This window comes from Macaca mulatta, chromosome 5, assembly GCF_049350105.2.
Source record: "Macaca mulatta isolate MMU2019108-1 chromosome 5, T2T-MMU8v2.0, whole genome shotgun sequence".
Lineage (NCBI taxonomy): Eukaryota > Metazoa > Chordata > Mammalia > Primates > Cercopithecidae > Macaca > Macaca mulatta.
In genome coordinates, this window is record NC_133410.1 from 115,234,834 (window position 1) to 115,248,603 (window position 13,770).

At 32.2% G+C, this 13,770-nt stretch overlaps 2 protein-coding genes and 1 long non-coding RNA gene across 14 annotated transcripts in view; 1 reads left to right on the forward strand and 2 right to left on the reverse strand.

Moving 5' to 3' along the window:
- The window catches only part of GSTCD (glutathione S-transferase C-terminal domain containing), a 132,294-nt gene that overhangs the window by 99,684 nt on the left and 18,840 nt on the right, over positions 1–13,770 (forward strand). For all 3 annotated transcript variants that reach the window (XM_015138905.3, XM_078001455.1, NM_001266390.1), the window contains 3 exon segments: positions 7,972–8,087; positions 8,248–8,292; positions 10,558–10,686. In XM_015138905.3, coding sequence (XP_014994391.1) covers positions 7,972–8,087; positions 8,248–8,292; positions 10,558–10,686 — 290 coding nt within the window.
- LOC114678372 (uncharacterized) overlaps positions 1–13,770 on the reverse strand; it is a 109,966-nt gene that overhangs the window by 34,292 nt on the left and 61,904 nt on the right. The window lies entirely within an intron of this gene.
- LOC144340818 (uncharacterized) lies at positions 3–12,058 on the reverse strand. The gene is made up of 4 exons (XR_013417261.1): positions 11,999–12,058; positions 8,383–8,445; positions 5,376–5,435; positions 3–165 (listed from the first exon to the last, which is right to left on the reverse strand). It is a non-coding gene; the product is annotated as an uncharacterized LOC144340818 (long non-coding RNA).

Sequence of the window (13,770 nt, forward strand, 5' to 3'; positions counted from 1 at the left end):
AGTGCCTTTTCATAACAATTATTTTATTCACAGTTCTGCAGTTTGGTTAGGGCTTGATGGGAAAGCTTGTCTGTTCTCCATACAGCAAGAGCAGAGGAGGCTTGACATCTTAAAGCATGGTTCTGTGTTCCAAGAGCAACCATCTCAAAAGACAAAAATTGGAAGCTGCCAAAAAAAAAGGGCACAGTGTTGTTTCTGTATTATATAGGTCAAACAGTCATGAAGCTGAGATTCAAGAACACACATAGATGCCACCTCTAGATGGGAATACCATATTTTAATATAGTATTAATATTGCCAAGAATTTAGGCCCATGTCACCTTAGATATTCAGCATTTCATTTTTTAAACAAAATAAAATATATGACAAAAAATCAAAGAAGAAAACCTATAAGGTCAGATCATAGTGGAAATTAGAACACCATGTGCACAAAAGAAGTATTTTTTTAAAAAAAAATCACTTGACTCTGGGAAAGCTGGCAACATTTCAGACCACTACAGTGGCATTTAACCTAATTACTGTGAAACATCAAATTGGAAGCCAACTGAGGATTACTTGAATGGCCTCAAAAAGTTAACAAAACTATTAAGAAAACTTACTGTTGTTAACTTAAGCCTCTGAAAAACAGGGAAAAGAAGTAAATGCGTAACTATTTTCTACAGTTAGCTTTTTTGTTTTAAAAAATTTCAGTTTGGTCTTGTGGGCAACTTAAACAATATTATGGAGTTAAAATAACAACAAAAAACCAAAATGCCAGAGCAAAGTAATGTTTACTTTATGTGGTGTCCATGCTATTTGGATAAAATGAAAATATATGTGTTCATTTAACTGTGGATTCTGGTATTCTGAAGTTAAAATGTTTCCTTCATTTTAGAGAAAAAAATAGCAGGAATAAGAAGGTTTTACAATTTCCATTATTCACTGTATCTAAGCTCTTCTATAAACAAAGCAGAAGCTTTGACCTGGTAAGAAATGTGATTATACTTTCTTCAACTTTTGTCCCTCAACCCAACATCTTGCCTAAACAGTTTTTAGTTATTGACTTTTTAAAAGATGCTTTAGAATTAGATATGGAAGGGTGAAAGGTGCATGCTGTTTTTAGTCAGCATCTGCAGTACTATAACATGAAAGATCTTTCCAATCTATTTTCATTTCTTTCCTTCTGGATAATCTGATTTTGCAACAAATTGATTGCTCAACCTCTCCGTGTCACTTTTCAATAAAATCAAAAAGGTTGCTACAGTCCCAAGGTGGGGAAATGGTCCCTTTCTGGAAAGGGTGAGACCCAAATGTCAGTTCATTAAACAGAGTGACTTAGGAGACCTCTAATGCCTTAGCAATATATTCTAAAATCCTGACATTCGAAACTTAAATTGATCCTTTTCACTGATAAGCCTACTCTTGAAAATTTTATTTAGAGGAAAAACTGAAGTAAAATGCATGTTATAACTGACTCTGAATAATTAAATTTTTCCCTAAGATATAATTACTAGGGAATCCCTCATTTTCCTGCTGGCAAGCACCTCATTTCCTTGAACTCTTACACATGAATAAGACACCAGCATTGAAATTCTGACATCACAATTAATTAAAAGCATCTGTCTAAGACAGACATAACAGATCATATTGAAAAGAAGACTGAACTTGACATTAGAAACCTACCTTAGAGTACCGGCTTCACCACTGACCAGTTGCATGTCTTTGAAGAAGTGTGAAGTTTGAGCAACCTATTTAGTTAGCAGTGTCCTCATTTGTCAAATAAGAAAAATGTCATCTACTGTAACAACCTGACAGAGTTTTGAGGTTAGATGGTGTATCAAATATGCAAATACTTAATATATTGCAAAGCATCATATAAGCAGAAAGTATCCATTTTAGGAACTTTAATGAAACATATATGGATTTTTGTAAGTTGTGGCTGTTAAAATTTCTTTTAAGAACATTGTACAATGTTAATACAATACATTTTCTAAGCACAAATATAATGTTTTGTACTAATTAAACAAAGTATATGCTCATTAAGGATAGAAACTATGAGTTATATATCTTTATGTCCCTAACATTTTAGAGAACAGTTCTATATAGGCCAAGTTGGTTGTTTGATGTGTTGAATGCATGACTGAGAAAGATACTTTTGAGGTCATTATTCCTCAGTTTGGAAGTATAAATTAGCTGTTTTTAACATTATGAATTCCAGTGAATTCTGCTGTCTTTTTAATTATTGACTAATAGTATATATAACAAAATTATAAGAGTAAAAATGCCATCACACTGTTAAGCTGTTGATGATTTCATAGACTGAACTATGGGGTTTGTGAATGGGGGATTGTATCAGATTATTAGTATCCACTGTTACACTGTCACACTGAGGTCAGTGCAGCTAAGAGGATTAGTGATAGTAGCCTCCAATTGACTTTAAAAATGTAAAATTAAAATAAGTATTCTAGATTTTTAGTATTTTCAACAAGTTATCTTGAAAATTTAAACAAAGTTGCCCTAACCTACAGTGTAAACTTTATGTTGCTGCCTAATTTCATGTATTTTCTCAGGAGTTTCTTTAGGAATTCTGTACTTCCATTCTAGCTTTTGAAGTCTACTCATACAGCTTTAAATCGCTGTTTTCTTATTCTCTCACAAAAGTTTTCACAAACTTTTCTATCCCTACTTAAAATACTGTTTTATAGTTGACTTCTTTTACTGTTTTGACAAATGCATGCATAGCATTGATATCTAACTTATTTTCACAGTTAGTACCTGCAAAAATTAGCATAATGCCTTGAAATGCAGTTTGTCATAATCGCAGAGAAAATTCATTCATTAAACTTTTATTGAGAACTTTTTATGTGCTTATCAGTCTCCTGGTAATCTTTTCATTTAATTGGGCCCAAGTTTATGCAGTTGCAGTAAAAAATATTCATATCTATTTCAGGGAGACAAAAGCAATTTCAGCTAACTGTTTTTTGGGGAGTTATTTTAATGAATTATACTTAGGTATCATTTTATAATAAATTGTTTCATTGGTTAACAATAATAGACTATAGTATAAAAGATTTGTTATTTTGGGTAGTAACAAAGAGTTTGAAAAAGTAACTTTTTTCTCTTTTGTCTTTAAAAAAATTGTTATTATGACAAAAGACATGTTTTAAATTCATCCTGGAATAAGGAAAGGTGATGGGGTTCCTAAAGTTTTAAAGCAAGGAGATAGGTTTTAAGCAAAGGGAACAAATTATATAAAGGAACTAACACATAAGGTGTGACACATTCAAAGAAATGTCACTTGTGTAGAGAGGCTGGAACAATGGGCAAATACCAAAAGTAGCAGATGAGGTTAGCAAATTAATCAGGGTGCAGATCATTAAAGGCCTTGCTTTCTTGCCAAGACATCAATATTTTTTTCTTAAGGCAGAGAGGAGCCTGTAAAGGTATTTAAGCAAAGGAGAGATACTTTAATGGGTAGGTTTGGAAGGGACTTTAGTAATATACTGAGGAAAAGCATGCTCAATGATTAGCTATGGAACAACAAGACAGAATGTGGTGAGCATAGTGCATCAGGGGTATAACAAGGGAAGAGGATCCTGAGAAGGAGAGTGAGGAGAATTCAACAGGGGTTCAAAAGATTTCTTGATCTAGAACACTGGGGTTCAAAATGATTCAATGAGTTCAATTGATTCAATTTTATTTTTTAATTAAATCACTTAATGGCAGAGAGCATCAATTGGGGTTCAATGCTCCAGATAATTTTATGGATAATCCTATCTAATTTGCGGATATACTATATCCAGAATAAAAATGATGCAGACTAACATTATAAAAGAACACCTTAGTTTGTAATAATGTAAAATTAATAGTGCTGTCTATTCAGATTTAACTTGTCCCTAAGCAGCTCTAAGCACATTAAATATGAAAACAAGGCCATGTTTTTGGTAAGACACAGAGAGGCAAACAACAAGCAATGTCATTTCCTATCTGGCTCTGTCTGCCTGTATTTTCACATCAATCTGATATTCTCCTCCTTCCCCCATTGATCTCTCATTTTTAGGTGCAAGTGAGTTAATTGTAATTTTCTCCTAAATATGTCATATTGTTCTTGGCATGCCTTCCCCATCCCCATTCTATCTGGTAAGTTTCTGATCCTCCTTAAATGCCCAAGTCTCTGTAAAGGCCATTCTAATGTCTCAAGACATTTCTACTTTATCTTCAATGCACATACTTTTGCACATAATTAACACACACTTTCTTCTTAAATACGCTGTTAACTTCTTAAGGGCAGAAACTATGTCTTCTTATTCATTTCTGTTGAGATGTGTCCTCTGCATATAGATACGTATTGGGCATGTAAGTAGGTACTTGCTTATTGTTCCAAGCATGAAAACCATAGCAACTGTGGGGATAGAACCTCGGCTTTGCTGTTGATTTGCTCTATAAAGCATGATAAATGACCATTCATCAGCTTGTCTTTCTTAATGGTGTTAATCAGACCTCTTTTGAAAACATTAACATTTGTGGTTGTCGCCTTCCCTCTCACCTGTTCAAGGTTCTATTAGTGACACCTTGTCTATTCAGTTGTCTTACACCTTCTCTAAAAGAGTGGTGTATACAACATTGACCTCTGTTGAAAAAATTTGTTTTTGCTCTCAATTTTTTTACCTTTTGGGTGTGTTTTTAAAAGCTCTAAACATAGTTTTAGCCTTCTTCTTTGTCTCCTTATTTAAAAAAAAAAAAAAAACACAGAATATTGTTGGTGTGCTATATCTCAAACAAATGTTTTGGAAACAAAACAGCAAAAGAATATTTAGTAAAGACATCTAATGTGTATCCATACACTCTTTTATAAGTAAGTTATAACTTGTAAGATACTTGTTATTTCAAGCTAAGAAACAAAAAATTTAGAGCTGCCTGATTTGGGACATAAATTACTACACTTAACACGGGTGCTGGTGGTACCTGTGCACATTTTCCAGTGATTTTTTTTTTTTCATTATTTGATGCTTTGGATGAACCAAAAATGCTGGTGTTTTAACATGGCTTCCCCCTTGCTTAAAAATTGTCTCCTTTACCCCTGTACTTTCTTTTCCGGCAATGCAAACCACACTGAAGTGTCTAATCAAGTACCTCCTAACTGGAATTACACAAAGAAAAAACTCATTTGCGGAAGAATTGCATTGCAGAACAAATGACATCATTTGTATTAAAACATTCTATGCTTAGATTTCTTTTTCCATGACACTAGAGATCCATCATTTTTAGTCAAGCTAAAAATAGATTGTAATTTTATGCTTGTAAATAATGTCTCATGCACAAGGATACTGGATAAAAATAGAAAGTAGGATTTGATTTTTAAATTAATACTGTATCCCAAAATACCACTTCTTTACCTTATTGAATATATTTGAGATCCTGCTCATATTTCCTGGAGCTTCATAATATTTATAAAACTAGAATGGGCAAAGAGAATGCTTTATTAGAGGCAGCTTTTCCATAAAGCATCTGAGCACCTTGCTGCTGTATTTTTAGCTCAATCTCTGTGAATATTATATGCAGCGTATGGTCTCTCAACTTAAACACAACACTGAAAACTACCTCTTTTCCTTCAACTTTCATTTCAACATGTATTTTATGTGCAAAGATGCAGTATTAGCAAGAAAAACAGATCTCCATCAGCATTTGCTTTTGAAACAGACCTAAGGAAGTTAGGTAATTCTAAATTTCTAATAAAAATGTGGTATAGAACTTGATATTAGATATTCGATTTAATAATTGTTTTCCTATCTCCTTACCCTTAACAAAAACATTCCTGTTAACTTTCTTTTATGAAAATTCTTTGGCTAGGAACTGTTAAGAAATCTACAAACAGAGCAAAGACAGAAATACTCGTGCTCAATCCTTACTTCATGGTGACTCCATTTAATAGCGGTATTTTTTACTCTAGGTCTCCGAAGAGCCTCAAAGTACATTTCTTTTTGCCTTCTGACACCTCCTTTCCTCCCCCCTTCTTTCTTTCTCCTGCAAATTAAAACTGCATTGCCATAAAAATATAAGGCATATTTGGATGAATAGAAGGATGGATAGAAGTATGATAAATCAAGTATAGTAGGTTGTTAATGGTAGAATGTAGGTGGAGGGTATAAAGGCATTCACTCTAAGATTCTTTCAGTTTTGCTAGATGCTTGAAAGTTGTCATAACAAAAATCTCTTAGGAGTGGTTACCCATGAAGGGTGGGATTACAACTTTTACTTATTCTGTGTTTAAATATTGTACACTTATTAGAGAAAAATGAAGATAATTCTTTTAAAAGCTACACAAATCTGTTTTCACAAATGAAGTCATCAGACTGTTAACTTAAATATTCTTCATATTTGAAGTTTATCTTCATCCATGCTAAATAAGGATGTGACAAAAGAATCAGCTGTGCTCACATCATACAATAGGAAATTGGGTACTTCAATTATAGTATAGTCAACAGAATACTATGCAGCCATTAAAATATATAGATAGAAACAAATGCATTGACATGGAAAGATAATATAATATAATAATATAATATATATAAATAATAATATAATATTTCATATTTTGTAATATAACATTTTATATTTTATACCTAGCTAGAACACATAAAATTTATGAATGTAACTGAAAGTAACCATATATATATATAAAATGTTCTCTGAATTATGATGCTATAAATATTTCTTATATGCTAGAACACATAAAATTTATGAATATAACTGAAAGTAACCATACATATACATGAAATGTTATCTCTGAATTATGATGCCATAAATTTTTCTTATATAAATTTATTTACATTTAAAAATCTTTCCTAAAATAATATTTTCCTGTGCTTTTTAACTTAGTAACATAAGAGAGAAGGAAAACAGAAAAGAGAAGAAAAGAAAAAGATCATGCCATTTTTCTGGGAAAAAGGAGCAAGGAAACTTAGTATGTTTAATTTTTTATCAAACCAAAAAGATTATCTGGATTTTCCCTTTTATCTATATCATGGCAATCTGGTGTCTTACATTTTCTAAATTTTGCTCTTGTAAAGAATGCACTTGAAATATGTAAAAACAAATAATTTCATTCATTCTTCTGAAGATATTTTCATGGACTTGACTAGCGATTTTGAAAGGAAAGTTAAAATGTTTTTATGTTGTGGGGCCCCAGGCATTTCATACTTGGAAATGCCCTATCTTGAATCTCTAATTGCATTACATTTCTATGTCTGACTCACGAGGAAAAGAAGCTTCAAAGCAGAAAACAGAAAATCTAATTTCTCTCTAAATACAATAACCATTTATTTATTTCAGACAATGCAACACCTATGTTTCAAGGTTTCCCAGTGTCCTACACAGAAGAATCAAGAGTTCAAGGATGTGTCAATTAAGCAATAAAAATATTTTTACTGATTATGGATCTCTCTATAAGGAGATTAAGCAATGTGTTGAAATTAGGTACTCTTTAAAATATGTCTCTGAAAAAAGATAAAGGGAGAAGACAATTACTGTTATTTTTTCCATTCTGCCAACATTTATTGGATACTTGGTTTATGACCCTAAATTTAGTGTTTCAGTTATTGTTTCCACGCTTTAAAAGACATATTTTTCCCCATAGATTTTCTTTCAATGGCTATTGAAAGAAATGTTGAATAGACATAAAAGTAAAACAAGCAAAAATAAAGTTCATCTCAGGTTCTAGTCCTCTAAGATTTTCTTTCAATGGCTATTGAAAGAAATGTTGAATAGACATAAAAATAAAACAAGCAAAAATAAAGTTCATCTCAGGTTCTAGTCCTCTAGTCCTCATAGTCTGTTATATGGAATTCATCATTTATTCTTTTATATGTATGTATGTGTGTGTATGCTCCCCCCCTTCCTCCTCCTCTATACTGGTAGCCTATTTTAAGTGTGTCTTCTTGTTCCCTCAAAATATATAATGTTTTTGTGTTCTTTATGTCTTGTCTTTCTCAGGTAAAATGTCCAGTGATCGAGCTTTGAGGAAGCAGCAACAGTTGAACAACCTTGTCTATGTGGTAACAAATCAGGCCAAACCTGGTGACAGAATTGTGGATTTCTGCAGCGGTGGGGTATTATGTCTCTCCTTTCATCCTTTTTAGTCTTTCTAAGATTATGAGACTTTTCTATATTATATTCAGGGTCACATTTTTTTTGGCAAGATTGTGGTTTCAGAATGAGGAAAAGCTGTGGGGACCAAAGCTAACTTGTTTATCTCACTGACTTTTTCAGGGCCATGTTGGAATTGTCCTTGCTCACATGCTGCCATCATGTCAGGTAAAGCCAGAATAAGAGATAAAAGGAAATATTTAAAAACTATACAGTTCAGCTTGCCACATTTGGTTTATCCCTGGGGTTTCTAATCACCCAAGTCAAATATGTGGCACAGGCATTGTCTTTTCTTTCAAATAAATTTCCAAGACTCAGAATCTTAAGGAAAAAAAAGTAAAGTAAGATCATAAAACAGTTATCAATTTTTAAGAGGTTTATAGGTTTAAGTAATTTTTCAAAGAAATAGCTATTTTATTGCTAAATAAAATAATTATGATTCAACTAGTTTAATTTTCAACATAATTTTAAATGGAAATACTGACCTCTGAAACTTGCTGAGCATGTTCTTTTGGTATCTTGATTTAGATGCATTGCATCGAAATTATAACAATAGCAAAATTTTTTAAGGAAAAAAAAAACCCCAAACCTACAATACCTGATCCATCAAAATGCTTTGCTTTTCTTTTTCTCATTAAGTCATTGTCCATATGGATGCTTATTGTTGCAAATTTTAAAGATGCAAACAAAATTTGTCCCTTGCTTTCACTCAATATTGTATCATAAATGTTTTTCCCTATTGCTAATAGTTTTACATATCATCATATTTCAGAGAGTACCAAATATATTTTCAAGTAAATATGTCATAATGTATTCAATCATTGCCACAATTTCTTAGAATTTTTTGCTGATTTTAGTCCTCTGCCATGTTAAATCAGTTCCTCACTGTGACCACTTTTTAGCATAAAAGTCTGTTTATTTTTGTTTTTGTTTTGTTTTGTTTTTAATACAAACTCAACTGCAACAGAGTCTTTGCTGTGAGCCCTCTGGAAGGTGTGAACTAATTATAGTGAATACTTCCGGGAGAAAAAAAATGTGGAAGAATTAATAGACTGGCCAGAATAACATGTAACAGAATGATGACAAGGGGACAGGGAACAGCATTCTTTTATTTTTCTTTGCTTAGAGAATAAACAGGAAAATAAATAAGGAATCCTGGGAGAAGAGGCAGGTGTTTGTTTTATTATTAAGTAAAGCAACAATTTTGTGATTGAGTAGGAGGAAGAGAGCTCACAGAGTAAAATTCTGAGAAGCCGAGTCAGGGATGTAATATCTTTTCTTCCCTTATTAATATTTCTGGAAGCTTAGAAAGGTTGGAACCAAAAATGAGTAATCTTGTCTAGAATAGAGTCAGGAAAGCCTTTCATATCAAGTATCAGGTTTTTTAAACAGATTTTTTCTTACAGACAAGCATAAGAACAAAATAAGAACTAGGAATGATTGTGATGAAAGTGACTTAATTCTTTTCATTTTTCTCCATTCAAACCATCTTCTCTGCCTAGATTATCACTGGAGGCTCCTAACTGGTTTCTCTGCCCTCTGGCCTTGCTCCCACCAATCCATACCATACATTACAGACTGTGCCCTGGAAATTGTGTACCAATTTTCTCAGTTCTTCAAACACGCCATATTCTTTGTCATCTTGGGCCTTCATGTGTGTTTCTCTCCCTAAAATACTCTTCCATTCCCCCAACTGATTTGTATTCATTTTTTAGGCCTCAGTTAATATGTTACTTCCCCATGAAAATAGTCATCAAGTTTGAGTGCTCCCGTCGACATTGTTTGTCTTTCATTTAACGCTTATCACACTGTATTATTATTATTTTTTGATGTTTTGTTTTTGTTTTTTTTGTTTCTTTGTTTGGTTGGTTGGTTTTTTTTTGTTTTTGTTTTGTTTTTGTTTTTTTGCTGGTTTTTTTTGAGACAGATTCTCCCTGCGACACCCAGGCTGGAGTACTGTGGTGCGATATCAGCTCACTGTAATCTCTGCTTCCCGAGTTCAAGAGATTATCCTGTCTCTGCCTCCCGAATAACTGGGACTACAGGCGCACACTACTGCACCCAGCTAATTTTTGTATTTTTAGTAGAGACAGAGTTTCACCATATTGGCCAGGCTAGTCTAGAATTCCTGACCTCAAGTGATCTGCCTGCCTCGGCCTCCCAAAGTGTTGGGATTACAGCGTGAGCCACCACACCTGGCCTACACTGTATTATTATTGCTTGTTTCACTTATATCACTATGCTATAAGAATAGTTCAAGGACCTTTAATTTTTCCTTTCTGTACCAGATTATGTGACATACTTCCTGCCACAGAATAGAGGCTCAATATAATATGTTCTACATTATTAAAGCTATGAAATATAGTAATAATGCTTTGCCTAATGTCTGAGTTATGTTACTAAATATACTATTGTTTTCTGGGTAAAATCTAGGTTACATTAATAGAAAACAAGGAATTATCATTAATTCGTGCTAAGAAGAGAAGTGATGAACTGGGTTTAAGCAACATTTGGTTCATTCAAGCAAATATGGAATATTTTACTGGGATGTTTAATATTGGAGTAAGTAATCAAGTAATTTCAATTTCTTTAATTAGCTAAATAAGAAAAATTACATGCCTTAGAGTAAATAATAAAGATAACTTTGTGTTATTTGCTAAACAAATAAATCTATAATTTTGTATACTTATATTATCTATGAAATATAGCATACTAATGAATATTATTTTATTCATAGCACTTCGTCATTATATAATAGAGATAACACTGGCTCCTCTATCAGACCAGAACTTTATTTTCTTCACTACAGAATCCCCAGTAGCAGGTGCTTAAAACTGGTTAATAATTGAGTAATTGATTCTGATGAACATGACTTGCCTTGGTTTATTCTGCATTTCTAGAAGACAATGAAGGAAAAGAAAAAAGAAGAAAAGAAAAGAAAAATAACTTGTTAGTAATCTCTAAATACAAGCATTGCCTTGTGATGTTTTGTAGCTAAGATTTTATATTTACATGTATTTTCAGATTCCAAGAGAGAAAGTATATTGATCGTGTTTCTAAACCTTTGGATCCAATTGTTATTATTTGATATTATGAAAAATCCCTAAGATATGTATTTCTGCCTGAGCATTAAACCCCAGGGTTTTATTCTTTCTTGTAGAATTTGAGTTTTATGAACATGTTAGTGTTGCTGCTATTTCTATTTGCTTTAAATAATTTTTTTTCTGATTTTGATAGGAATATACATTTTGATAGTAATACAGAAAAATATATAATAATATAAAGAAGAAATAACCTGTATGCCTATTATCAAGTGATAAATACTATCAAAAATCTTTAGTGTTTATATATTTATGCACACATATAAATGCATATTTTACACATATATGAACATTGTTAAGACCATACTACATAGATCCTGCATTGACTGAATACAGTCTTTTACCTTTTTAATCATACTTTTATTTTCTCATTGTTATAATGCAATTATTACTATTATGGATATTTTGTGCATCCTTTAAGAATTTTGATGCATTTGCCAAACCACTTTCCAGGAAGGTTCTTACTGACATCCGTTCTAATTACATATGTTCATATAAACATGGGGTTGTCTAGGTAGAACTTTTATCAACTTAAGTAATTCAGACCTTTTATAGTATTTCTGATTTTTACCCAGTGAAGTTTCCTTCTTAAATATTGACTACTGCAAATTTGGGGGTTTACTGTAATTTTTTTTCAACCTAAAAAGTATGCTATTGGTTTCCTTTGTAGACACGATCTACAGTTTACTTCTGTCTGTATAAGCCTGGCTATTAATAAGGAAATTCAGGAAAATGTAGACATGTAATCTAGAAAATTCAAATTAAAAATATACCTGTGCAGCTTTAACTTTACATAAATGTTGAGGTAAAGTTTAGAGCTTCTCCCATGAAACAAGCCATTAAACCAGTCCAGGTATTACTAGTACACCAGACAGAATGGTAGCAAGTAAATGTCGACTGCTACACATTTATTTACCTCACAAAGCATGGAATTTCCAGCCTATGTCTGGTCCATCTGTCTCTTGGCCCTTCATGACTTACAGATACGAAATCACTCTAGTATATTCTTGTAACTTCCAAGTGTATAATTTACTAACGCCAACTAAAAATGTATCTCTCTCTTTGGAAGTGAAATTTTTCTCTACATTTCGTAATACATCTATAATGCTTTTTTCCTTTCATAATTACCCTTGTCAAGGTGTATAGAAAATGGATTAAAATTGCTTAGAAGGTTAAATTAAAAGTAGATTCACTCTGAAGAAAATAATTTGCCTAGGAGAGTAATTGAGGTATTGTCACTAGGTAAATCAGACTAAATGCATCAGAGGTTCTAACTCCTGTGTTAAATGCATTCCAGTAAAAATAGTGTGGCTGTTCAGTAAAATACACACACACAAATTTAAAAAATAGTGTGGCTAGAGAAGAAAGCAGAATAACCAGATATTAGAAATGCATTAAAACTGCATAAATTCATGGTTTTGTGATATTTCAGTAAGGGCTTAGTTAGCATTTATCTTTGCTTAGTAAATGCTTTTTTTTTCATTTACGATTTTTCTTTAGATAAAAAAATTAATAGTATAAACAAGATTTTAATGAAGGAATTTTAAGACTTAGAAACAACTAAGTCTTTTTAAATTATTAAGTTTTATAATATGTGTATTAATACCCATGTTCTCAAACAATATTACAAATATTTATTTGCAAATAGTATTACATAAAGGGCCATGACTATGGAAAAATGCTCATTTTGCATTAAAAACAAAAACTGTATGAAGGCTAAACAGCCTGCCACCAACATGTTTAGTTGGAAAATTTCAACAATAACAAACAGTCATTTCAACCAGATGATAAGGTACTGATTTCTAACAGTATTGGTGAATCCTTTCTATTCATCAACATGTATATGAAAATCTCAAAAAACAGTTTTATTTTCTAGTTATTGGTATTTGCTTTTTGCTGTTTTGCCCACAACATAATTTTTAATTATTGTTTATGACTCATAAGTGCTGACTACTTAATTATAAGCTCATTTCTATTCATGTAGGTATGTTAGTGTACAATTAAAAGAAGCATGCAATTATAGACTGCACTTCGTAACATTTTTGATGAGTAATTATATAATCCTTGTTTTAAAAGATAAGGACCTTGAGAAATTATATATCCTGCAGGCACGCTTTCTAAAAATCATTAAGGCAAAATAGGGGACTTCTGAGATGAAAATAGCAGATAGAGGTATTTCAACCCCACTTCTCCCCGAAAACTTTCAGATCCCTAAATAAGAACAAGAATCAGAAAAATCAAACTCTATCTATGATGTAGCTATATTCAACATTCTATAACTTGAATTACAATATGAAGTAAGAAGGTGAAAAGCAGATTGAAGAAAAATGGTAAGCTATTGAGTAGAGGAGAAGGAAGATAAAGTTGAAATGCATGCCAGATGGAGTGGCAAGAAGGCTGTCAGGATGCAAACCACTTTGCTCCCACAGAATCCCAGAAAAGTTTAGGAATTCAGGACATGTGAAACCTCAGAGGAAATGAATAGGGAGGGACTGAAATCATGTTTAATTAAAAATATTATTTAGAGACAAGATTCCTGCTCTCA